General features: G+C 51.6%; 1 protein-coding gene across 2 annotated transcripts; it reads left to right on the top strand.

The window, feature by feature from the left end:
* Window positions 1–13,940: 13,940 nt before the first annotated feature.
* LOC104147578 (olfactory receptor 52B2-like) lies at window positions 13,941–25,939 on the top strand. Of its 2 annotated transcripts, none has more exons than XM_009680316.2 (2): window positions 13,941–14,019; window positions 22,940–23,951. In XM_009680316.2, exon 2 carries the CDS (start codon window positions 22,977–22,979, stop codon window positions 23,949–23,951), a length of 975 nt encoding a protein of 324 aa, XP_009678611.2. In that variant the 5' UTR covers window positions 13,941–14,019; window positions 22,940–22,976. The 2 variants fall into 2 exon arrangements, with proteins under 2 accessions (XP_009678611.2, XP_068787377.1); XM_068931276.1 differs by lacking the exon at window positions 13,941–14,019 and adding an exon at window positions 20,938–21,323 and having other exon boundaries at window positions 22,940–25,939.
* The last annotated feature ends 244 nt before the right edge of the window (window positions 25,940–26,183 follow it).

Raw genomic sequence — 26,183 nt, 5'->3', positions numbered from 1 at the left:
TCATTAACAGTTGGATGATGCCTGGGGCTGGAAAGCTGCTGCATCGGCAATGTTGGCAGGACAGCACAGATCTCCAGAGCATGCTGTATCAAATTGCAGGGAAAGCAAGTTCGAGGTGGGAATTACAGCTAATCTAGACTGACCTTGCAAAGAGCAGCCACACAAGACAGGGGCTGAGCTTACAGTGAAAGATGTGCATGAGGTTCCCAGGTCAGAGCCTGGACACGACACCCACCAGCACTGTGGAGAGGGGAAGCAGTTAGAAGGACACCAGAAGACGACATTCTCATCACTCCAGGATTTTTTTGCCACTCTGGAATTCGTTCATGCAGTGACAGTGGAATACAGGCTGCTCAAATTAACTGTGGCGATAATATTTTTCCATATAAAATGGATTCAAAACTTTGTATTGCCAGATATCGTAATAAAGAACAAGGAAGATCATTCTGCAAAGAGTTTGTCTAGTCAATGAGTCATGGTCAGACACTTAGGCTGTTAGTGTCAGCTGGGCTGGTAAATTCTTATTGCGTTTGAAGGTGTCAGCGCCTGTTTTAATAAACACCAGCTTTGCTGAGGGATAGCTTAGCAGTGATAATGGTGCTGTTGATGACAAGGACTTCCTATCTTGGGACAGGTATTTTGTCATTATTGTCTTAAACGTTTTATATTTATTGGCCAGAAAAGACATTCTTAATATAAGGGACTGAAACATATTCTTCTTGAGTTAATGCACTATAAAGAAGCATACGTGATTGCTCTCCCCGGCCCTCGTTTTCGTGCAGGTTCTGGCGTGCTGCCGCGCCGGCGGCACAGGGCCCGTGTGCCGGTTACACCGGCGGTGCCTTCCCGGTTCCCCATTCAAGGTTTTCACTCTCCCCGTATCGTCAGCGGTGCGCTGGGCCGGTCGGCAGCACCAGGGCTGCTCCGCGTAAACGTCGGTTTTAGTGCTGGAGTAGGAGCTGAGCAGCTGCACTGAAGTCCCCACTTCCCTGAGTTTTGTGCAGGGCAGGGCACATTCACTGCTCAGTCCAGACCTTGGGGCTTTTGCTGCTTTGGACTTAGCTGCTTTCAGACCAGGAGCTCCTATGTCAGGCTTACACTTCCACAAATTGCCTGGGAGCATTTCATCGTCGTGGACGATGTGCAGCACTGCTCTAAACGCAGCCCTGTTTTTTGGCCGAGTCCTCCTTGGCTTCCTTGTGTCTCTTGCAGTGGAGCTGTCCTGCCATGAAATGGGTCAGGATCAGCAAATAGATTATTTTTGATGCCTGTTTTCCTCATTCCAGGATTTTGTACCCATGCAGCCACCTGGGCTGTGTTATCTGAGCATCATGAGCCCTTTGCTCTTGCTTTTCCTCTGATAAAAGATAATGTTTTGTCTCATGTATCTCGCGTGTCCTTCTGCGTGCCATTCTGAAATAACTCCCAGGCCATTTTTACCCTACTTGTCTGGCACAGTATCAGACGAGCATTTTTCACTGTGAACACAATGTCCTGCCTGTGATGATCCCGGAGATGCATTTCACTCTCGTCCATGTGTTTGTCACCATCCAGTGACTGGAGGCTGTGAATCAAGGCAACTCGCAGACGTGTGTTCTGTGCCCTCATGTCCCAAAGTGACACAAACTCTTACTCATTCTTCTGAGGTTACAGGAGTTATGCATGTCCTTCGCCTTGGTTAGGACTAGCCTCCACTGCTCCTTCACCGGGCTGCTGCATGGATGTGAACGCACTGCTTCAGCCTGCAAAGGAGAAACTGTGCATGGTGTGACACACAAATCCTGCCCGCTGCATTTAAGCAACGCTGCCGCATGCTCCGCCAAACCTCGTGTTGTGACACTGGGTTTTCAGTTTTGTGAAACTGATTTTCAGTTTTGTGAAATTCCCCTCTAGACAGGCCCTCTCAGGGAAGGGAAGCTCTGCTGAAGCACAGGCATCTGTCTGACTGTTTTGCACCCCCTTGCTCCTGCCCCAGAGGTCAATGCAAGAGCCATAGCGAGCAGTGACAACTGCCCCCTCCTCCGCATTGCCACTGTGGAAAGGGGCTAAAGAAATCACCAAGCAAGCAATGAAATTCCTGCAAATTTGCAGACCCTCAGATGGGGAGGGAGTTTGGGTTTCAGCCCTCAATCAAATGTTCAAGTGGGGAGCTGGGCACATCACTGCCCCATCCCAGGTTTTTCCCAAGTGCCCTTCACCCATGGAGGGAGGCAAGGAAGGCAGCCGGGCGGGGACATCCCAGACTCCGACTGCCCTGCACAGGAAGGAAACTGAGGCACGGGGCTGCACAGTGCTGCTTTGCAAACGCCACCAAAGCCTTGGCTGTAAGCCTAGGTCAGGCAGGAAGCGGGGAGATGGCTGGGAAAAGCCAGTGTAGCTTCTGGCTGGGCTTGCTGGGGCTGACCTGGCAGCTCTGACCACTTCTCCTCCCCTGGGCACAGGTGGAGGACCCAGGTGTCCAGCACACCTTGCTGGGAGTACAGAGCTGGAGCAGCCCCCACAGTGCTGGCCCTGGCTACTGCCATCTGGGACACCTTGTCCCAGATCCCTGTCACCCCACCAGGGCACCTGACCTGGGTACCCTTCCCTGTGCACCACATCCTGTGCACCTACTCCTGCAGACCCCATCTTCCGCATCCCGTTGCATGTGCCCTGTCCCAGGCATCCCGTCTGTGGCCATCTCGTCATGGGTGCTGGTCCCCACGTACACCATCCCCACGCACCCCATCTTTGTGCACCCATCTCTGTGCATCCCGCTCTTCCCTGCTGCTCGATGCTGTTGTCAGCAGAGATTCCCCTGCCTAGTGCCAGTGCCAGATTCCCAGTGTTATCAGCCCCCCCCCCCTCCAGTTCCTGGTGCTATCAGACCCCCCCCCCCAATTCCTGGTGCTGGCAGAACCTCCCCAGTTCCAGTTCCTGGTGCCAGTGCCCAGTGCTGGATCCCAGTGTTTGGTGCCAAGTCAGGGTCCCAGTACCAGTTCCTGGTGCCAGCAGAGCTCCCCCGGTGCCAGGCTGGTGCCAGTGGCACAGTTACTGGTGCCGGTTCCTTGTGCCCGAGTTCCCACGCCTGGTGCTAGTTCCCAGAGCCTGGTGCCAGTGCTGGTGTCGGTTCCTGGTGCCTGTTCACGGTATCAGCTCCTGTGCCATGCTGTGCCATGCCGAGCGGGTGCAGGCCGGGCAGGGGGCAGCTGGGCAGGGACCCCCAGCAGGGCTGGGGGGGCTGTGTGGGCCTGGGGAACCGATGTTATGCAGGGCTGGAGGCAGTGCAGGGCCAGGATGGGGGGATGTAGTGCAGGGTCAGGGTCCTGTGCAACATCAGGGCCGGGGGGTGATGCTGTGCAGGACTGGGGGTGCTGTGCAGGGAGTGAGGGGATGCGGTGCAGGGGGTGAGGGGATGCAGTGCAGGGTGTGAGGGGTGCTGTGCAGGGAGTGAGGGGTGCTGTGCAGGGAGTGAGGGGATGCGGTGCAGGGAGTGAGGGGATGCAGTGCAGGGTGTGAGGGGATGCAGTGCAGGGAGTGAGGGGGTGCTGTGCAGGGAGTGAGGGGATGCGGTGCAGGGAGTGAGGGGATGCGGTGCAGGGAGTGAGGGGGTGCTGTGCAGGGAGTGAGGGGATGCGGTGCAGGGAGTGAGGGGGTGCTGTGCAAGGAGTGAGGGGATGCGGTGCAGGGAGTGAGGGGGTGCTGTGCAGGGAGTGAGGGGGTGCTGTGCAGGGTGTGAGGGGATGCAGTGCAGGGAGTGAGGGGGTGCTGTGCAGGGAGTGAGGGGGTGCTGTGCAAGGAGTGAGGGGATGCGGTGCAGGGAGTGAGGGGATGCGGTGCAGGGAGTGAGGGATTGCTGTGCAAGGAGTGAGGGGATGCGGTGCAGGAAGTGAGGGGGTGCTGTGCAGGGAGTGAGGGGGTGTTGTGCAGGGAGTGAGGGGATGCGGTGCAGGGAGTGAGGGGATGCAGTGCAGGGTGTGTGTTGGGGGGAATGCTGTGCAGGGACGGATCGGTGATGCTGTGCGAGGCAAGAGAAGAACGATGTGCAGGGCTGGGAGTGGGGCTGGGGGGGACATTGTGCAGATAAGGGAAAGGGGGGACCCGGGGAGATGCTGGCCTAGGCTGGACAGGAGACACTGTGCAGGGGCTGGTTTGGGTGCTGTGCAGGGCTGGGTGAGGATGGTGTGCAGGGACAGATCAGGGATGCTGTGCAGGGTTTCAGGGGGTGCTGTGCAGGGACCGATGAAGGATGCTGGGCAGGGTCGGGGTGAGGATGCTGCGCAGGGACTGCCTGTGCTTAGCCTGCACTCTGCTCACCCCTGCAGGGGGGACCGTGGTGCAGCGGGGCTGCATCTGGACCTGCATCCGGCAGAGGAGCCATGGGCATGGGCTGGCCCCACAGCTGTGTGATGCTCCAAGTGGGTGCCTGCCTCTGATGCTGGCTCTGATGAGGTATGAGAGCCCCCGGGGAAAGATCTTGCAGTAGATTTTCCTCAGATAGACTAGCTATAAGCCTGGGTTTGGCTACTGCACTAGAGCTTCTGGACCTGTGTGATTTCTGGATTGTGCTGACCATCTCACACAATGCTGACACAGCGTGTTGTGCACATGGCCTGAATATCACAGTTCATTCATTGCCTGCCCATTATGGTGGAGCAGTGCATGGGATTTGCAAATATCTGTTATTAAAAATGACTTCTTGGGCTGCTGGTTTACAGGACAGAGGTGCTAATGCTGAATTAGACTTACCTGTTCCTAATGCTTTAAGGAAAATTGCTTGGCTGGGAAACACAGAGGTCTTCTTGTACATCACTGGGATGCACTTAAATATGAGGTCACTTCTGCCCCACCACCCCAGGCCAACCACAGGTACCATAGTGTGCACTGATGTGTGGAGCACCCATGGTAGCACCGGCCTGTTGGTAATGGTCATGGCTCTTTTCCAGGCCAGCAGTGTTTGATCAACGCAACTTCTGCCAGAAGTTCTTGCCCTCCCCTGCAGTGCACACGCGCTGCGCCTCTGCAAGGGCAGGTGTGAGAGTCTGCTCATGAAAAGCCGAGGCTGTGTTCATACAGACAGCAGGGCTTGCGAAGCTAGAGTATCTCCTGCACAGAGATGGAAGCTCTAACTTGGCTGCTCTGCTTGCCTGCTCTTGCAGCAGGTCAACTCTGCCTGGCTGGCTTGTGACTGTCAAAGGAGAGGACCAGTGGCCCTTGCAGCAAGACCTGGTTTATGCCTTCCCCTCCGTTCCCAAAGGCTAGAGCCTGGGTGTGCATGGACTGCCCACCCAGAACTTGTCCTGGGCCTCAGAGGAGCAGCAGTGGTGCTGCAAGTGTTGTGCAAATAAAGAGCATTTGTATCTCTATTTCTCTGGTTCCTTTTGGTCTTCCAGAGCTGAGAGCTGAGAAGAGCCAAGCTCGTGCCATGGATCCTCAGGGCTCTGACGGGGAAGACGATCCTGCCTGCAGCTCTGCAGGTGGGTGATGGGGCTCAGGCTCCTGGTACTGCAGCGGCCTGCAATAAGCTGAGAGCTTGCAAGGTGCTGAGGCAAGGTTATACCTCCCTCCCTTGCTCAGTAGGAGGAAATGCTTCACTGTCTCTCCTGTCAGGGCACTCCTTTCCATATTCACTGTGCAAAGGCATCCGCTGCAATATCACCGTCTGTGCTGAGACGTTTTCCACTGGGAAGCTTCCGTGGCTGTGAGTGTCCCAGGAGATGGGAATGGGTCTAGCATAGAAAAGAGCGGGTTGATTATTGATTCACCTTTCACGCACATGAAGAGACAAGGTGTGCTTATACCTCTCGGGGGTTTAATGACTAGATCAGGAGCAGGGCTCTGGGGATCAGTTCTGCTGGTGGTGAGCAGACTCCAGGCGGTCAGCAATGATCTTTGAGACTGGTGGAGAACAGACAGATCTTCCAGGAGGTGGGAAAGGGGAAAAGACTGATGCCTGTCCTTTTAGAAACAGGGAAAAAGAAAAAAAAAAAAGAGAACAGAACCTATCTCTAAGAAGTCCCTAGAAAATAACACGGAGGGATCTGTGATTGCCACAGTGGAATAGTTGAGGTGAAAGTAGTATCTAAACAATCTAAATTCCTCTTATGATAGGTATCCGGCCTCATACAGGAAGGAAGCAGTGCATTGGCTTAGTTTAGAAAGACCTTTTTAAATTTCACTCCTATCATCAGCACACCAGTGAAGCATGGGCTGTGGAGCGTGCCAGGAGGTGGCTGCAGCGAAGCTGTTTGGGTGACTGTTCTTGGAGCATAATTATCAATGACTTCTTGGTTTCCATGGGACGAGGCTGGGTGCAGTGCCTTCCTTCCTGCGTTTTCATTGCCAACCTGAGCGATGGAAAAGGGAGCATGCTTACTGAACCTGAAGACACCGCTCTGGGGGTTTGTGCAAACTCTGGGTCAGCGAATTCAAGCTAATATTGACATGTTCAGAGAGGGCCTGAAAATACGGGAGGCCACACAAGGTAGGACTGTCAGCTGCACAAACACAGGGTGGCCTCAGCTGGGTTGCTCAGAGGTGATAGTGGATAGCAGGCTCAATAGGGATCAGGAGTGTCACTGTGCTGTGAAAAAGTAAATACTGTCTTCGCCTGGGTGAACTGGAATAACATCCGGAAGAGACGTGAAATGATGCTCCTGTCCCACGGGGTGGGGATGAGCTGTGGCATGGCTGCAGCAAGGGGCAGCGCGCTGCAAGAGCGATGTGTCCTGCTGCCGAGTGGCCAGATGGAAGCAGTGAAAATGCCCAAAGAGCTAGAAAACCCGAAGGAAGGATTTGGGTTTGCTGGGGCTAGAGCAAGGAAGACTTAAGGGTTTATGTGATGCTGAGCTTGGAAAGTGACTGTAAAGAGGAAGGAAATAAGCTCTTCTCCATGTAGGTATAACAAGGAGGTATGTGTTTAAATTGCATCAAGGCAGATCAGGAAAAAAAAAAAGATAATGCTAGAGACAGTAGGGTTTGTAAGGTAAACCTCACTGAAGAGAGATTTAAAACAAAGAAGCTGCTGTTTTTACACAGTAGGGAAAGAGACACCCCAGCCGCGGCAGAGTGAAGCCTGTAGGTGGAGGGATTTCCAGGTGGATGGGCAGAGGTCCACAGCCAAGGGTGCGGCCATCCGGGCAGGGCAGGTGGATGCTGGACACACGGTCTGGGGTTGATCCTGCTGCAAAGCCTGGCAATGGGCATGGAGAGATGCCTCTAGCTCATGATGGGTCCAGGGAGCAGCTGCTGCTGGCTGGGGCCCTCCAGTGTTGCATATTGTGCATGATGGTAGTTAAACAAAAAACACTTCTGCAACACGACTGACGGGGTGGAGCGCCCAGTACATGAGCCGTTGTGGAGAGCAAGGGTGAGGTATACTCTTGCTGTGCTCTTTCTCGCCCAGAGTATCTTGTTTCCAACTTGGATGTGTTGGTGAAGATTGAAGGAGAAGATAAGCCCACATTTATGGGTCCTCTGGGCTTTGCAGAGGAGGTGTTGCCACGGGGCTGCCTTGCAGAGCTGAAGCTCTGGTCAGACTGTATGTACAGACCCTTTCAGGTGCAGGTCCTGTGCTCATCAGCCAGGTTGGCTTGTTAGCCACACTTGCAGAACGTGCTCAACCCAAGGGCATTCCCAAGAGATGGACGACACCACCACTGCTGAGAGAGGAGCTCGCCCCAGCCACCGCTCAGGTGAGGAGCTGCACTTTGCTTCCACAATGCTCTGCAGGTGCTGCATAAATACAAACTGCTGGGCCACAGCTTGAGATACAGCTGCTTTTGATAGTGCACAGAGGCTGTTTGTTGTCTGATGCAGCCTGAGATAAATCCATCATGGCAGTTGTGAGTGGAGAGCTCAAAAAAGAAGACTGAACTCCTGTGGGTTACGGTCCTACCCTCCAGTCTGATGTTTTGTTCGCCATATGTTATCCACCTTGTGCAGGTAAAACTCCCTTACAGGGAACGTGATCCTGGAAACAAAAATAATATCTCTTGAGCCTCAGTGACGCTGTTTCTCTGCATCTTTGCTCTCTTGACCTCGAGGATGTACAATGTTTGCTTCTGAGCTATTATAAGCTGCAAGCATCATGTTCTGCCCCCACTTACCCTTCTCTTCTCCTTGGGAAAAACACTTAAAGGTTAGATATATGCTACCACTGCTTAGTATGTTTCTGCAGCCGGAAAGACAAATATGAAACATATATTGCGCATTTAGACACAAAGCTGAGTGAGGATTTCAGTTCTGCTCCCTGGGAAAGCACATGCCAGCTTTGGTCTTGGGACTGGGAGACAGGGTTCATTTTGAGATTGTTGTATATTGTGAATGATCCCTTCTCCTTCTAAAAGAGAAGCAGAGGAAAAACAATTAAAAAGAACCTGGTAGATGCAGAATTCAGCTCTGTCTCTCTGGTCTCTGTGGGTGTTTTTAGTGTTCTGGTTTTGAAAATTAAATGAAAATTAGAAGAACAAAACCCAAGAATAAAGGGCAGCTCTGATCTGCCAAGGCGACTCCTGGAAGGGCTGCTGCAATTGTTTTCTGCTGAAATCTGCTCATATTGCTGTTTTCTGTGGAAACCAAACCATTCTTTGTGCCCCACATAAACTCCTGAGTTTTGATCTGCCTAAACACCTGATCTCAGCTTTCCTTGTGTTTTACCAGTTTAACCTCTCCGCAAACCCATTAGGGATGGAGGTACGGACGGGGCAATGAGACACAGGGCTGCCTTGGGGGGGGTGGTTTACAAGGACGCAAGTGTCCGCAAGACGCCTGGTTCCCACGGGAAGTAGATGTGAATTGGGCTGCAGCCGGGGTGTCTTTGGACGCTCGTCAGTTGGGAAAGCGTCGGTGTTGTTCTCTCGCAGCAGCACCCGGCTGGGCTCTGGTTTTGTGGTCGTTTGAGCTCGCAGGCGGCTGTGTTGCAGGATCAGGGTTGTGCCTGATCTTCTGTTGCTTGCTGCTGCTGCGCAGGATAAGTGTGCGGACAGGCTTCGAGCGGCAGTGGGAGCAGGCAGGCAGACCCGCCGGGGCATGCGGGCAGCGTCACGGCGCCGGGGATGGTGTCCAGCTTCTCCTTTCCTCTCTGCAGGCGACTGGGCTGTGCAGGCTGTTAAAGAAGAGGGGATTGGAGACAGCAGCGCGGGGGAGCTGCCCCCGGCCATGCTGACAGCGATGCCCCATGCAAAGCTCCACGTGGCTCCCGGCGGGAGCTGCTGGCGGCAGCCGGGGTGGGCAGGGTGCATGTCCGCAGGGGCCAGGGAAGGGCCAGGCAGGGGCGGCAGGAGGACAAGCCCGTCACGTGCATGGACTGTGGGGAGACCTTCTGCTGACACCCCTCGCGGCTGAGCTGCCAGTGCGTCCCCGCCGAGGAGCAGCCCTACACGCGCTCCACATGCGGGACGAGCTGCTGCTTCCAGGCGGAGCTGGCGTCGCACAGGCTGTGCCACCTCAAGGAACGCTGGTCCCCGTGCCGCGCTTGCAAGCGGTGCTTCAGCTCCCAGACGGACCTTATCCTGCGCAAACGCGCCCACCCTGAGCCCCAGCGGTGCCCCTGTGCCGACTGCGGCAAGGTCTTTGCAGGACCAGCGGAGCTGAGCCAGCGCCAGGCAGGGCGCACGGACACGGTGCCCGCCTGCAGCCGCTGTGGGAAGGGCTTCGGGCACCGGGCTGACCTCAACGTGCACCAGGGCACCCACATGGAGAAGCTGCACCCCTGCGGGCCGTGCCAGAAGGGTTTCGGGTCCTGCTCTGACCTGCTGATCCACCAGTGGGGCCACACTGGGAGCCTCTCCTTTGCCCGCACCCAGTGTGTGAAGATGTTGGGCTCTCACACGGACCTCATCATGCACCAGCACAGCCACTGGGCCCAGCAGGCCTTCTGGGCCACGCATGGCCATGCTGACAACCAGCTGCTCCTACCTGGTGGCCCACCAGTGCTTCCACACGGGCAAGAAGCTCTACCAGTGCTCAGAGCGCGGGTGTTGGTTCGGCCACAAGTACCACCTGGGCAAGCACCAGCGCATGCATGCCACTGGCAGGTCGCCCATCTGCTGAGGGCCACCGCAGGCCCTGGGGATGGGGGGGAGGTGAGCCAGGAAGGGAGGCCAGGCCGTGGCTGAGCATCGTGGGCAGCACCTTCTGCAGGCATAAAGGGTCCGTCTAGTAGCGGAGCGTCTGGCCCTGAGTTTCAGGATATGTTTGGATTTCCAAGTAAACGAATAAGAGACACTTCAAAAGCATGTATATCCACCCCATGGAGCTCTCCCCAGATGGGACTGAGCCAAAGCGAAGGAGGGCAAGTCTCTAATCTATGTCATGTTGTCAGGTTGCACATGTGCTGCACCGAGGAGAGAGGAGAAATGCAGAAAGTGCAGCACGCTACGTGTCTCTTCTCTGCTCATTGCAGGTGCTGGGAGGAAAAGGGACCATGCAATAAATAATAATAACTTAAAAAGCTTTGAAACAGTGAGACAGATGTCTCTGTTAGTGTAACTAGCTGTGCTGTGGTGGGAGATGAGCCTGGGGAAGGGAGGAGGTGGGGCCACCATTATCAGGGTGCAGGAGTGTGGGTCCTCCTTGCCTGGTTGCTCTCAAATTGCCAGATTCGCTCTTGTCACCTTCGTCCCTGGACTGGTGAGCAGCTCAGCTGCAGAAAAGCTGCTGTTTTTGTGCTGAAACGGGGCAGACAGAGGGGGATGGGAATATGCTTTGTGCAAGGGGCAGCAATGACTGGGTGGTCAGGGCCTGGGTGGGGAGTCCCTGCCCAGCAGGAGAGCATGGGCAAGCCACTTCTGAGGTGCACATGGATGTTCTCCGTGGCCAAGCCTGGCGCTTCAGCTGAACGAGGAGTTATTTGAGGAGCAGATGCCTTCCCTCTCCCCCCATCCCATGCACTCCAGAGCCGTCACCTTTGCTAGAAGCTGGCATTCCCCCCCAAGCTGAGTGCACCGTGTTTTCTGCAGACAGACGCCGGGGAGGAAATGCCGTGCTGCAAGCTGGTCCCAGCATGGTGTTCCAGCCACCAGATGCTTCCTGCCCCTTCCCTGCGTCATGCTCAAGCAAGGCTCTCAGCTTCGATTCCCTGAGGCTCCCAAAAGGCATAGTATTGTTTTCTTAATTCATTTCAGATCTAATTTTCTTTTCACAGCATCTGTCCTTCTGCCTTTACACGGAGACCAGATCAGCAAACTGGTGCGCCTTTGCGACTGCGGTGCTCCCTGGGGTGGGTGCAAACCGTTCCTAGAAAGCCTGCTGGTGGATAAAACGTGGATCACTGTGGCCTCATGGACTGCTCTCAGGTCTGCGGCCTGGTTGAGCTGTGTGAAGAATTTCCACGTTAAATGCACCCACGTGTGCCAGTGCACAGCACCCCCTCCTGCAGTGGTGTGCTGAGTCGGGGCTCTGCGATTGCGAGCCACGGTCCCTGGAGGGGCATTCCCGCTTGCTCAGCTGGGGATGGACTTGTTGGCCGTGGCCCATTTGGTGGCCTCAGCCTGAGGTTTGCAGGCCCGCTCCATGGCTGCGCACCGTAAAGCAGCCTGGACGAGAGCAGAAGGGCTTTGGCAGTGCCTGGGTGCTTCTCTTTAACCTCCGGTGACGTTAGAGCTCATTCCAGTTCCAGGTGTAAACTTGAGGATAATGAGGGTCTTGGTGAGGTGCTTGGAAACCTGTCATGTCCTTGTGTTCAGACCAGCAGACCGGGTTTGCCTTTGCCCTGTGCCGGGCTACACAGCTCCCCTCGCCTCGTCTTCCTTTTGCCCTTGCTCACCATGCTGCATCCCAGACGGATCGTGACCGTTTTACACGAGTGCCTGCAACACTGGCCGTCCTGTGCTAAGTGTGGCTGGACGCAGACGGCCGCGATCGGTCCCCCGATCTGAGCTACGCCTGGCACAGCTGTGTCTGCAGGACTGTGCTGTTTCTTGCCTTGCAGAGACCTCTAGAGTTCACTCTCCTTAATGCTCGGCATTTCTCCTGCGACGTCCAGGAAAGGGGATGAAGGGTGCCATCCACATCACTCCTCTTTTGCTGAGGCTGGAGCATCGTGAAGAGCCTTTCAGCCTCGTTCCTCATCCCTTCCCCAGAGGAGCACCCACAGAAGCCCTCTTCGTGTAGCCAGGCTGGATTTCGGCCCCTCTGTGCAGGAGGCTGTGGCACGTGGCTGCCTTGGAGAGCAAGGCTCTGACTGAGGGGCCTGGGAGGACCCAACCTCGTCTGCGTGAGTCTCCTTGAGGTGACAACTATTGCTGGGGTGCATCCTTGCTGCAGGGCCCACTTCATCCTGGTGGCAGGTGTGGAGCCGACCATCCCTGCTGGTACCCCAGCAGCACTGGACGTCTGGGACAGGAGAGCAGCATCCTCAGAGGAGGGGATCCTGCCTGCCTTGTCCCTGAACTCTCCCTGGTGCACATGTTGGTGCAGGTCAGGATGCACCATCCTGCTGGGACAGGCTGTGGGCTGCAGGAAGCATGTTGTCAGATGCCTCCTGGGGACGCCATGGCATCCCCCTCCTGCCCCTTCCCTACGTCATGCTCAAGCACTGGCTCGCTGTGCCCCTGTTCAAGCCCCGTGTTTGCAGCACATCCCTCTGTCTGCAGTGTGGCCGTCTTGCTCTCCTCTCCAACGCAGTGGCAGTGGCTTAGTGCTGGCCGAACGGGTGGTCAGAACGGGCCGCTGTAACCGGCTGCAGACAGAGTTGCTGCCCAGCTTGGAAGAAACCCAACTTCTGCCTTGGATAGCTTGGCATAATTCACGTTCCTTCTTAAAAAGAGGAGCGAGGAGAATGCTAATGATACATTTTTAAATGCAAAATGCATAAGAAGAGAGACAAAAGAAATTTTTCTTACTCTTTGCACTACACCCTTTGAAAACTCCCATGGCTACTGTGGATGTTACAACCCGGTGTTGGAGAGGGGTCTGAGATCCTTCTGCAAGCTGGGGGCCACCCTCTCCACCCCCTTTCAAGAGACTCAGGGAGGCATTAGCTGACCTTGCGGGAGGAGGGACAAGTGGCCCAGGCGAAACAGCCCCGAGCGGAGGCGTTCATAGCATCCCTTGGAGTCTTAGTGTCACTGCAGGTCGCAGGGCACTGCTGAAGTATTATTGTTTCAGGCAATAAAACACCAGACTTGTTGTGACAAACAGAATGTGTTAATGCCCTGGCATGAAAGACTCTACCAAAAGTAAGCTGATTTTAAAGACAACGAGACTTTTGGGTTGTTTTCTCATGACGTCGTGAAGAAAGTCAGAGAGCAGACAGTCGCTGGAGTCTGCCGGGCCTGTTTTGTACGAGCATTTTGCAAGAGTGAAAGGGCTGTGATTTACCCCAAATGTGAAACTAGTAGATAGGCTAGTTGCCAGACTTCACTCATGCAAAGCTTTCTATGCCAGGAGGAACTGTGGAGAGGATTAGAAGATAACATCCTTGCATTTTTAATCAGTCCAGAGACTCAAATTAGCCAGTTTCCCTCCACAGACTGAAGCCTGTCTCTGACCGTACTGGTCTGGGGAGGAGATGAGAGAGAGTCTGATTAGGCTCAGAGGGCTGAATGGAGGTTTTATCCCAAACTGGGCCACATCCCAGAAGTAATAACCCCATGACAGCCTCATCTATACTCTGTGGGAGCAATCTTCCCCCTGTTTGTGTATCTTCCCATCTGTGTGTCGCTCTTTAGGTAGAAAAAGTGTCAGGAAATATTCGTAATGCATTCCCACGGAGCTCTATAGTTAGCAGGGTTTCCAGGTGGCCATAATATTCCTCCGTGTTTGCTTCCAAGAGGCGAAAAGCAAGCACTGAGCTTTCTCCATCTATATAAATAGAAACAGTCTAAAATAGGCATGCAGCAGTTTGCTCAGGAGCTGTGCTCTGCCTGTCGCTGCTCCTGGTGCTCGCGATGCAAGCATGCGATGGATGGAGGATCTGGGTGGAGGACAGAGGATCCTCTCCAAGATGCCAGCAGTACCACTGCTATTGGGGCTGGCAGAGCCCTGTGCACCCCGCATGGCTATGCACATCGACCTGGAGAGCACCCACAAGGAGAGGTGGGGACAGAGGCTCCACGAAATAAATTCTGGGCTTTGCTACTTGCCTGGTAGCGCGCTGGGGATGTGCTCAGAGAGCATCGTGTCAGGCAGGAAGCCAGCGCTCGTCCTGAAGGTCAAGGGCTGTGAACCAAAACAATATTGATCTGGAAGTTATTCTGCACAGCAGAAACAATAGAAACAGAGCCTCTTTCTGTCCTGCAGCTGCATCTATCAATCTCCGTGCCGACATAGCAGATCCCAGCCAAGCATGCCAGGCTTGTATGAGCACCTACTACTACCTGGGATGATTTTCATCTGGAGCGTTATTTCAGACCATTGTGGCAGAAGCAGAACAGCAGTGGGCTCTGAACATGCTCCAGGGAAATGCGTAGCTGCATTTGTTTTGTGTGGGTGTTTCTCGGGGTGGTGCCAGGGCTGCCTTTGGGATTGCTGGGGGAGGTGTTGCTTTGCTTGGCTCCAGGTCTTTGTGTCCTCTGGCCCTGCATCCGGGTGAGTTGGAGCACAGGTGCTTCATGGCCAGCACATTCACAGGGTGCTGTTTGCTCAGGGCTAGCCCTGACTGTAGCCCCATGCTTAGCGCTGCTTTGCACTCCTGCACGGGTCTGAGCAGCAGGGATAGGGGCAAAGTCAACAAGAAGCTGTTTGTCTCCAGGTTTCTGGAAACACTTGAGAAGTGGGAGTCGAGAGCTACATTGCTCAGGCACATTTTCTCCTGGTTGCAAGTTTCCACCAGTGATATGCATGCGAGAAACTGCACAAATTGTGAATCTGCATTGCCAGGGACCCAGAGAGGTACCCTGGGGTCCCTGAGGAAGCCCTGCCGGGTCTGACTCAGAGGCCCCCCGGGGGCTTAGGCTGGGGATGAGGCCCAAGCACAGCACCCGCAGCCTCCTCATCCAGATCCTTGTGCTTCATCAGGAGGGAGTTCACCATTGCCAATTGCCTTCTATAGGCTCTTTTTGAATACCCTTGCAGCTGTCGCTTCTGCAGTTCCTGCTAGGCAATAAATTTAACAATTAAATTATGAAACGGGTGAAAAAAACTCTTAATCTGGTTTGTATTAAGCCTGCTGCCAGAATACTTCACTGCGTGACATATGAAAAATCCTGCTCGGAGTCTGCAGATCTGCTTACAGGTTTATAAGGGGGCATTGACTGGTTGACGAGGCAATGCTTTTCTGCTGGCTGAGTCCTCATGACATTGCAGTGGGTGCCTTCGTTATCTCTGCCTTTTGGGATCACCTTTCCCAATGGTGGGAGTCTGCCACAGTGCAGGTAGTCCTGGGGGTGCTGTTACAAACAGCGAGAGGACCCTGCCCTCAGAGGAGACCTTGACCCTCTCAGCACCATCTGGGAGGGCACCTGGTGCTGGGCTGTGGCCGAAGGGTCCTGGCTCCATCTGTCGGGAGCAGATCCTCGTGCAGCTGCTGGGGGCAATGCTGTCCTTGAGCTGATCACAGACAGGCAGAGCTGGGGGCAAATTGGGCCGCAGAGGAAGCCGACACTGAAGCCATGATGAGATGGCCACATTCAGGATCTGCAGGGAGGCCGGAAAGGTGAGCGGCAACGCTGGGCTCCAGGCTGCAGGAGAGCAGGCTGGCTCGATTAGGGAATTGCTGGGCAAGGTAGCCCAGGAGCAGCAGGGGATACCCCTGGAAGGACGGGGTGCCCAAGAGCATGGGCTGGCTTTTAAAGAAACCTAGGAACAAACTATCCTGTTGTGCAAAAAGACAGGGAATTTCGGTAGGAGGACTTTTGGTTAACCAAGGACCTTCTTGAAGAGCTAAAAGGCAAAAAGCTCACAAAAGAGAAGCAGAAACAAGACAAGGCAACAGAGAGAAGAATGTAAAAGTATTGCTTGGGCCCTTAGGGATGAATCAGATGGGCCAAAGCCCAGCTGCAGCAAGGGCTAGTGGGGATATTAGGTGTAATAAGATGGGATCCTACAGGTATGCTAGGAGCAAAAGGAAGTTCAGGGGAAATGCGAGTGCAAATGTGGGGGAGATGACCCAACAAGGTACGATATGAGGAAGGCTCAAGTACTTGGTGCCTTCCTGGCCTCAGCCTTCATGGGCAAAGCCTCTCCTAGCCCGGCAGGTCCTGGTGGCTGGGAAAGCAGAGGGAGAGCCAGTAGCAGGGAGCCACGGGTTGGGGACTGCTGAAAATCGAAGGTATTCACATGGATGGGGCTGGAGGGGATTCACCTGTGGGTGCTGGAGAAGCTGGCTAGTGTGATTATGAGGCCATTGTCTCTCATCTACGAAACATCATGGTGACTAGGGGAGGTGCTTGATGATTAGGAAAGGGGGAGTGTCAAGAGGATGAGGCCAGCCTCTTCTCCGTGGTGCCCAGCAACAGGACAAGAGGCAATGGGCAGAAACTGAACCACAGGAAGTTCCATCTGAACCTGAGAAAAAACTTCTTCACTGTGAGGGTGACAGAGCATTGGAACAGGTTGCCCAGAGGGGTGGTGGAGTCTCCTTCGCTGGAGATATTCAAAACCCGTCTGGATGTGATCCTGGGCAATATGCTCTAGGTGACCCTGCTTGAGCAGGGAGGTTGGACGAGATGATCTCCAGAGGTCCCTTCCAACCTAAACGATTCTGTGATTCTGTGATTCTGTGAAAAGGCCCATATTATGTTCATCGTTGAGAAAGAGAAGGAAGGTCTAGGGAAGTATAGACCATTCAGCATTCCTTCTATTTCAGTGTGGTCTGGGGATCGCAAGAGAAATGCGTAATGTGTAATGTGCACAAACAAGGGTGCTGCAGGCTTTGCAGAGCTCTGAGATGGTGCTGCAATTAGATGAGTGCTCCAGGGTTATCAAAGTTGAAGTTTAGCACTTGTGAAGTGTCACAGTTGAGTGGATGAATCAGTTGGCAGAGCTAAGATTGAAAGGACAACTTCTTGCTGTTGGATATGAAATGTGGCTCTGTGCTCTTAACATCCACGTCCTAGTGATATGGGGTTCTAGGAAAATGAAAACAGAAAGTTTAAGGGAGTGAAGAAAGGTCGTGCATTTGCCCTTTCTATATTCTGCCTCTATCAGATTTCAGAACACTGAACAAGTGAAGAACGCTGAAAAAAATGGTATTTTACATGAAATATTTCTGCCTAGCAGCACAAAAGATTTTTAGATTAGTCTGTAAAAGGAGCTTACTGCTGGCTTTGACTGGAGTTGCTAAAATGTTTTGAAGAGCTAAAATAAATTGCTCTGATCAAATATTTCTGGAATAAATATAGATCCTATTTACTGCTGGCCAGACTAACTTTCTGTCTTTAATACCATGTTTTATTTAAATATGTGGCAGAGGATATATTTAGAGGTGTCTTTTTTTCTAAAAAACAGTTTGGGAAGTGAACACAACTTTCTTCTGCATCTGCATGTTAATGTCTGAGATGGACTAAACTCACTTAACTTAAAAAATATTTTTCTGAACTAGCCATTTCAGGCACCAGTAGAGGGAAATGAGCACTTTCGGGAGCTATTCATCTTCTCCTAATGCAGACAGTAGACAGTGGTTCTCTCCTTGATTGTGCCCTATTTCTCTCTGTCAGCTGTCAAGGGAGCTGACATGGTTCAGATGATGCCATTTGAAGTTTAGTGAGGTGAATCTGCTTCATTTACAAGCTGACGATTTCAGGGATTTCTGTTTACTTGCCTGTAACCCCATTACTAAAATGGAAGGGAAGAACCAGAGAAACAAAGCAGTGCTTGATGTCCTGATGGGCTTCCCTGCTCCACCTCTCCTGCAGGGCAGGAGAAAGTGTAGGGGTTGGTGAACCACCCTTCCGACCCCTCTCCTAGCGTCCTGCAACCAGTGACATCACTCAAAACCCTTTCAGCCCAGGAGCGCTGAGGGCAATGACTGTTTCAGACCAGAGTGTAACCCCACTTAGCTGTAGTTTTCAAAAGACTGACTTACGATGCTCCGTTTTGGGGTGTCAGCGCTAGCTTCTACAAGCAGCAAATACCGTATCCACCAGGGGAAGCCAAGCCAGGTCTTAGTGATCGCAACGGTCATCTGCTGCAGAGCAGGACAAAGCCAGGTTGCGGTGTGGTTTTCTGCTGATGTTTCCCAGATGTTTGATCTGTTGATGTTTCCCATCATTACAGGTAGGGGAAGGTCTCAGTTGTCTGAGGTGCTGCCATCTTCAAGAGGTGAAGGTCTCTGCCTGAGGAACTTGCAGTCTATGTTATCTCAATGCTACCAGACCCTGCTTGGGAGTCATCTGCTCGGTTTTAGTGAGTCATTTCATCAAGCAGCATCCTGCAAGGACCGTGATAGACTCAGATAATATTGACAACAGATCTAGTGAGTGGCTCACATGGAGAATTTGTTGCTGTGATCTTTTCCTGAAGCTGGCTTTTTTGGCAGCCAAAAAACCAAGGTTTCAGGATGGAGACCTCCGAAGGGCTGGGGACCGCTTGAGTCTGTCTCTGCTTTCCACTTAGGTCATTCCTGATCAGTGTTTATCTAACTTGATTATAAAATTGCCAGAGATATAGACCCTAGTCACTCTGGAAGTTGTTTACTTCTGTATTTATGACGTTTTTCCAATGTCTGATCCCAGTAATAAATGCTGCCTGCTGTTCCTGACCTTCCTCAGGAACAGTAGCCTGCTCTTCCTGTTTACATTAATCTGCAAGAGGTTTGCAGACTGCTATCGCCTCTCCTTATCTCTGGAAAACAAATAATCCCAGTATAAACAAAGGGTTTTCAGGTACTTGAGGGGGAAGAGACCTATCCTATTCATACGGCCTGGGCAGCGGGCAGCTGTTTGATGCTTATGTACTCAGTGCATAATAGCTTGAGGGTAATTGCTTAAACATTAACACACTGATGGGGTTGGCTCTGCTACCGAAATGAAAGATTGCGTCCCTAAGTTCCTTGTTGGGCTTGAACTGCTGATCTAAGTCTGGCATTGCGCTTCAACAAACTGGACCTGTGTTCAAGGCACAGTGATGACTTGGTTGCTCCTGCTCTTTGTTGGGTCCCTGTGCCTCAGGGGACAAGCCAGGCTCTTTCCTTTTTGGGTTTCTGCCCTTTAGGTACGGTTTTGGCAAGAAGAAAACATTTTACCTGTAGCTTGAGTATTTTTGTAATGCCCTCCTGAGATCCTGTCATCCCCCACTAGCAATAGCGAGAGAGACATTTTTGGGGAGCACGTCTGAAATTTTAGTTTCTTCTTCAATTGCTGTGTCGCTGTAGAGTACCCCAGCTGTTCTTAAAAATATCCTTTGATATGAAAACTGCGATGATCCTCCAAATTCCTCTGGAACAACTGAGCAACTGAGAACTGGAACAGCTCTTCCTCACAGGCCCTGTGCTTTTAGTTTGAAAGACTTTGGGTTGGCTTTATTCTGTGGAAACCATGGGAAGAGAAGTGCACAGGAAATTAAAAAATGTACACTGATAATATGAACTGCTCATGCGGGTTTGGAAAGATTTTATGTGCCTGCAAGCACCAAGACACAAGGCACTCTGTGACAGGAGAATTAATACCTTTATCAGACCAACTGATAGGAAATGGGTGAGTTTTCTGGCATATGCCTCCTCCACAAGGGTTGTCCTGGGTGCTGTGAACGCCGAGGTGGAGGCACTGCTGTTGATATTCAGAAGTCTTGGAGCCTTTCTGCGGAAAGAGGGTGTCCTCAGGATGTCCGCAAAAGCCTTGTGTTATATTCCATTATACAGCAGAACTTGCATTAAAGGCTGGGTAATACCTCTGCGGGAGACTGTGCTCTCCCTGCGGGGGTGGAAACGCACCTCCCTGGTGACGTACCGAGGTCCTCCACACCGGGATGGGGTTGAAGCCCCAGATGCAGGCAAGGAAAGTGCACAGGCAGCCCTGAGACCTGAAGGTATTTCTATGTCCTCCCTGCTAGACCTGGGGGGACCTGGGGTCACCAGGGAGCTGGAGGGATCTGGCCTCTCTCTGGTAGTATGATGTTAAACTGAGAATTACAACAGTATTTCAGAAGCAAATACATCTTCCTGAGCAAACATAAAGACAGGTACTTGGACAAGACTCAGTGCGGTTGTTATTACTAATGGCATTAACAGCATCCAAAAACTTGCTGGGTGTTTTCCAGATAGATCAAATCTGGAGTTCCTGCAATGAGGATTCAGCACATGGCAGGTAGGGCAGGGCAGTTTAGTGGAGGGAGAAAATCAGTATTTGCTTTTGACTACTGAAAAAAAACCCACTGAAGCACCTCTTCTCTGTCTGTCTATATTGGTTGCATATTATTTCTGATCCCAAATAACAGCAGCAGTGAAACAGAAGAGGAAATCACAGAATGCTAAACATCTCATTGCCAGCCAAGCTGTACAGAACATGTGCTCCTCTGTTTCATCAAGAAAATACAGTTACTTTTAATAATTTTGGTTTGGTGCTGTGATGAAAGAAGTGATTAATTCACACAGTTCTATCAGTTCAGATGCTTTTTTTCTCTGGTGCACTGATGAATCTTCAACGTGTTGTTTGCAGGCAAAGGATTTCTCAAGTCATCTTTTAACAAATTTTTGGCATCCTCTAAATAGACACAGCTATTGTTTCTGTTCTTTTTTTTTGCCACCGTCATGCACTTCAAAAAATATTTTGCATTAATAATATATTATAAATTATGCAATTCTGGTGTTTCTGGTGTTCTAGTTGACGCCAGTTCAGACTGGCAGTGCAATCTGGGTAGAAAGCTATGCAGCCGTCTGTTTTGCAACAAGAACAAGTCAGCTTTGCGCTCACAGCCACTTAAAGGCTTCATGATTTGTAGATCATTGACCAGGGGTAGGAGTCAGACAGACAGAGAAACCCCTCCTGCAGAGGCGCGTGGCAACATAAGCAAAACTCAGAGGATATTTTGGGAAGTTTCACCAGTATAACAAGAACATTTTCACTTGGTGAGGGATAAAACTCTTCCTGGCCATCAGGGATGTTGCCTCTGGACCCAGGGAGCCCTGCCTGGGCAGTGTGTGGTGCCTATCTCCCCGCCAAGTACTCATTGGGGTCAGGAGACGTAGCCTGGGCTGAGGCGGGACAAAGTAAAAACACTCGTAATGCAAATGATGGAAAAGCAGGAAATGTCTTGACCCAGCTGAGTGTTACCTGCTGTTAATCTTTAATGCACCAGCAATTTAAACTTCCACAAGTCGACTGGGTGATGTTCCTTCTGAGATCGAGGAGGAGGAAGAATTAATATCATCGGCTTTCGGTGGTATCGATAGGGATTCTTACTCATATGCAGCTCTGCGCTGATCAGGGCTGAGGTTCCTCGTTCCTCGTTGGGGCTGGCCCTTGGTGAGTCATTTTATATTAAATATTGGCATTTGGGGCACTGCTTTCTTCTTTGAAAAGAATGAAAGGAAGTAAATCTGCAGGTGAGACAAATATGTTTCCATATCGCTAAGAACTGGAGGCGTAAACTGAACTGTATTGCTGAACTGTTTTGTGAACCATCTGCATGGGCTGGCTTTAGTGTCTGGAAATGTTCTCGGGCTCATTTAATTTAAAAATGTAGACTTAGCCTGTGTTTATTCACCTCTGTTGAATTACATCATCTTAAAAGAGGAAGAAGTGACTGGATAAATATTTGTGATGCGCCAAAGCATTTGTGATGCCACACTGACTGATGTTTGCAGTGGACCGTTGGTTCGTACAGAACAAGAACACTTCTTAACGGAAACACTCAGAAATGCAAACATGTCGTGTACTCAGAGTCCTGTGGTTTGCAATGAAAGCAAAACAGGCTGTAAGCAGATCTGAAGAAGGAAGGTTTAGCTCTGGGCCAAATCAAACACCTTTTCTTGCATTCCAACCCTGGCCTAGGCTTTTTCTAGTATATGGTAGGGCATACATAGGGTGAAATGCAGATGGGGGGAAAACACATAAAAACAGGAGCTCTGCAGCATTCCTCCTCCTCCTCCAAGTCCTCATCATGACAAAAGGTCCACAGAGCACTCTGTAGTACACTTAGCCTTTTGGTATTGTATGGACCTTCATGGAATTTGTTCTAAGTGCAGGTTACCCTGGTACTTTGGGATACTGGAAAAAACTGCAAAAAGGCCGAGTCAAGAGGCTGGAAACGGCCCATGTAGTCTGAGCGTCAGTGCAGGGCTTCATTTCTCTCTGGGTCTCTCTCTGGAATTTTAGGATGACTTTGCTGCCCTGATAGCACTTGTTTCCTTGCAATTTGTGTCACAATTTCCTTGTCCAAAGAATCTGTTGCACGGCGCTCCATGTCTTTGCTCCTCTTTTCAGAGGCAAGGAAAGGCAGGAACCGGCTTCTCAGCTGGCAGACAGGGAATCTAACAGGTTAAGAGAGTTGTTTCAGGTCATTCAGAAAGTCTGGGCATGAGCTGAAAATCAAGCCTAGCTCCTTGCTTTCTTCCTTGGTGCTTGGGTCTCTGTGATTCCTGTGGGATGAGAAGGAGGCACAAAAGACACTTTGCACGTTTGCCGACAAGGTAAACATGTTTAAACAGTTGGAAATACGGGGAGTACCATGCTCACTGTAAGTTCTCGGGTCTGAAGAGGCATACAGCCCTAACAAAGAATAAGACATGTAGCTTTCCAGGTATACACAGAGATATAGCCCACTGCTCACAAGGCTAGTCATTATGACTTTTACGAGCATTTCTGTGATCTCTGTGACTGTAGGTAAAGCTGAGAGCAAAAGGAGGGACAGAGAGCTTTTTCTTACAGATCCAGTTCATAAGGGCTAATAGGAAAGAATGAAAGGATTCATTTTTACAACAAAATCCACCAAATCAAGCCCTCAGCATTCAGAAATGGCTCAATTTGGAAGTCATTCGCAAATAGGATGCTGTATGGGTCATTGTGTGCTCATTTACAGGTGGGCAAGGCCAGCATCTGGCTCTCCAGGCATTATTTACTCTGTTGATTTTCTCTTGCAGAGAGCCAGACTGACCCTGGGCACGCTCAAGCAGCACAATGTACGAGCTCAACGACAGCAGTTTTGATCCTATCACCTTCGTCCTGACAGGCATCCCGGGCATGGAGGAGTCCCACATATGGATCTCTGTCCCCTTCTGCCTGATGTACCTCACGGCCGTGTTCGTGAACTCTGTCCTCCTCTTTGTCATCATCACGGAGAGGAGCCTCCACGAGCCCATGTACCTCTTCCTGGCTATGCTGGCTGTTGCTGACCTAATGCTTTCGACCACGACAGTGCCCAAAATGCTGGCGATCTTCTGGTTCAGTGCCAGAGAAATTTCCTTTGATGCTTGCGTTACTCAGATGTTCTTTACACATTTCAGTTTTATTGTGGAGTCATCTGTCTTGCTGGCAATGGCATTTGATCGGTATGTTGCTATCTGCGACCCCCTGAGATACACTTCAACATTAACCCCCTCGGTGATTGGGAAAATAGCTGTGACTGCTGTTGTCAGGGCACTGTGCATCATGTTCCCACCCATCTTCCTCCTGAAACGGTTGCCGTACTGTGGACACAACGTCATGCCACACACCTACTGCGAGCACATGGGCATAGCCCGCTTGGCCTGTGCTGATATAAAAGCCAACTTCTGGTATGGACTTACAACAGTTCTGCTCTCCACTGGCCTCGATGTTGTGCTCATTGCTGTCTCTTACGCGCTGATCCTGAGGACGGTCTTCCAGCTCCCGTCCCAGGAGGCCCGTCTCAAAACCCTGAGCACTTGCGGCTCTCACCTCTGTGTCATCCTCATGTTCTACATGCCTGCATTCTTCTCCTTTCTCACACATCGATTTGGCCACCACATCCCAGGTCACGTTCACATCCTCCTGGCCAACCTCTACGTCGTGGTCCCGCCGATGCTCAACCCCATTGTGTACGGGGTGAAAACAAGGCAGATCCGGGAGCGAGTGGTCCGCCTCTTCTGCCCCACGGGGCAGTGCCCCTGCTGCGGCTGGGGCAGCAGATGCTGATGGGTGCTGCGTGGCAAGGGGTATGTGAGCCAGGATCTGGAAAACAGTGCCAAACACTGCAGCCCTGCTCGCCCTTCAGAAACAGGCTTGCCCAGCAGGCTCAAGAGAAGCCAAATGCGATGGGGTTTCTGGAAATGTGGACCCCTCCATTGCAACAGGTTTCTCCTAGAGATGCTTCCCCTGAATTCTCCATCTAGCAGAGGCTGGGGCAGAGAATTCAGATGAGGACTATCAAGACTCTTGTGCCTCCTGGTTTACTGTCACCTACAGCTGCTGTTTTGATTTGCTCTCCTACGGCTTCCCTTCTCTTTGTGCTTTCACCACTACTATCTCAGTGCCTAGACTGAACACCTGGTCAGGCACCAGAGCAGAGCCTGGTACACCAGCTGCAGGTGGATGGATCAAGTGCTGTTCACTATAGCACAGGCAATAATTTATTCTCCTGCCTTCATATGTATAGCTTGCATTACCGAAGGACCTCAGAACCTCTTGCGGTTCAATATGTTTACATGCTGAAGAGCCCTGGGAGGGTTGGGAAAGGCTTCATTGTCCTTTTTTTCAGGGAAGCATATCCCTTAAACCAGGACGTCCAAAACTGAATTAAAGACTATAGCGCTGAGTACAAAGGGACAATGAACTCCTATGGCCTACACACTCCACAGGGAAATTTTCTCTTTTGGGGAAAATAGTGCACTGCTGAACAATACTCACTGTGAAGCACATCACTTCTCAAGAGCTTTTTCAGACCATACTTCTACCTGGTCAATTACCCACCACTCTACTGTCGTACATTTGATTTCTCCTTCAGCACAAAAATAGTTCCATTGAATTTTTTCTTGTTCCTCACATTGTTATATGCACCAAGTGCATCAGTAATATCATATTCTACCTAACATCAATGGCAATCTGCCTCAGGCAGTTGTGAAAAGCAGTGCAAATACGAAGAATGAGTGCTAGATGTTGCAAGAGGAGCAGCACGTCAGTGCAGGGCATCTGCACACAGCCTGAGTTTAATGTCGTGATCTATCTGACCATCAAGAAGAGCTCTTCTCCTTACCTCTCCCTTCCCCAGCAAAGACAGCAGTGCTGGCTGTTAGACAGAATAAGTCATCTGCTGCCTCCACTTCGGTGAATCTCGCACCATGGGTAACAATGTCAGAAAGAGAAGAGACCCTCATCTCCATGTAGTATTCACCAGCACTACTAAAATCTCCCAAGCAACAATAAAGACCCACAGGGAGAAGGGAGTGAAAGCAGCACAGGAGACCTCAAGGAAACGCTTGCCAGAATTTCAGGTCTCATATTGGAAAAAAATTTTGAAAGTTTAGGATGCTCTGCATGGCTTTCAAGGTGGATTTTTGTCTCACCATTTTAGTATGCAGGACCCTGGAGACACCAATAACAGCAGGCCACCGTTCTTCCACAAGGTAGCCTTCTGGTTTCCATGGCCTGTGACCAACAGCTATGGGCTGTTTCCACATGGCTTGAGCTTCTCAGTCTCATGACAAAGTCACAGCAGCCCTCCAGTCTGTCCAGCTCCCAACACTGAAGCACAATGCTCCTTCTCTCCAGAGTGCTCTGTGGAGCACTGGCTTGGTGGATGGCATATGCTCAGATGGGACTGTTGTGTCATCTCATCCCTATTGCAGAGTCCTGATGGCCTTCCTGGCTCAGCTGTTAAATGTCAAGGATTCTGTAACCCATTGCAATTGCAGTTGCATACTGTTAGCTCTGAGTAAGCAATGCTCTTGGACCTTGCACAAGGCCCCAGAAAACAGACACAGCTGCAGCAGGTCTCAGGACGTTCTTCAGAGAGGGCTGGGCAGTGTGGTCACTGCAGAGCAGCAGACCCAGCTCCCTGGGGGTGCCCAGTGGGGAAGCAGCTGGCCCCAGCCCAGCTCCAGTGCCGACAGCCCCCACACTCTGCCACGGCAGCCTTGATGCAGGCTGAGTGTTACAGCTGGCTGAATAAAGTGCTGGTGCTTCCTACAGAGTCTCCGAGAGTTTGGCTGGATGTGGGCTTTGAAAGGCAAAGAGGAGGGGGTCGAAACACTAGATATTCTGTACAGGCAACAGGAGGTACAAATCCATCTCTGGAAGCTGCTGAACACTGACACTGTCCCTTTTTTCTGTTGACAGAATGGGTTGGAAAAGCCCTCAGAGGTCTACAGCCCCTTCATTGCCTCTCACAGAACCACAGAATAGTTAAGGTTTGCAGGGACCTCTGGAGAC

This window comes from Struthio camelus, chromosome 1 (assembly GCF_040807025.1).
Source record: "Struthio camelus isolate bStrCam1 chromosome 1, bStrCam1.hap1, whole genome shotgun sequence".
NCBI classification, from domain to species: Eukaryota; Metazoa; Chordata; class Aves; order Struthioniformes; family Struthionidae; genus Struthio; species Struthio camelus.
The sequence above is the reverse complement of the archived record's forward strand: the minus strand, read 5'-3'. Positions and strand labels throughout refer to the sequence as shown.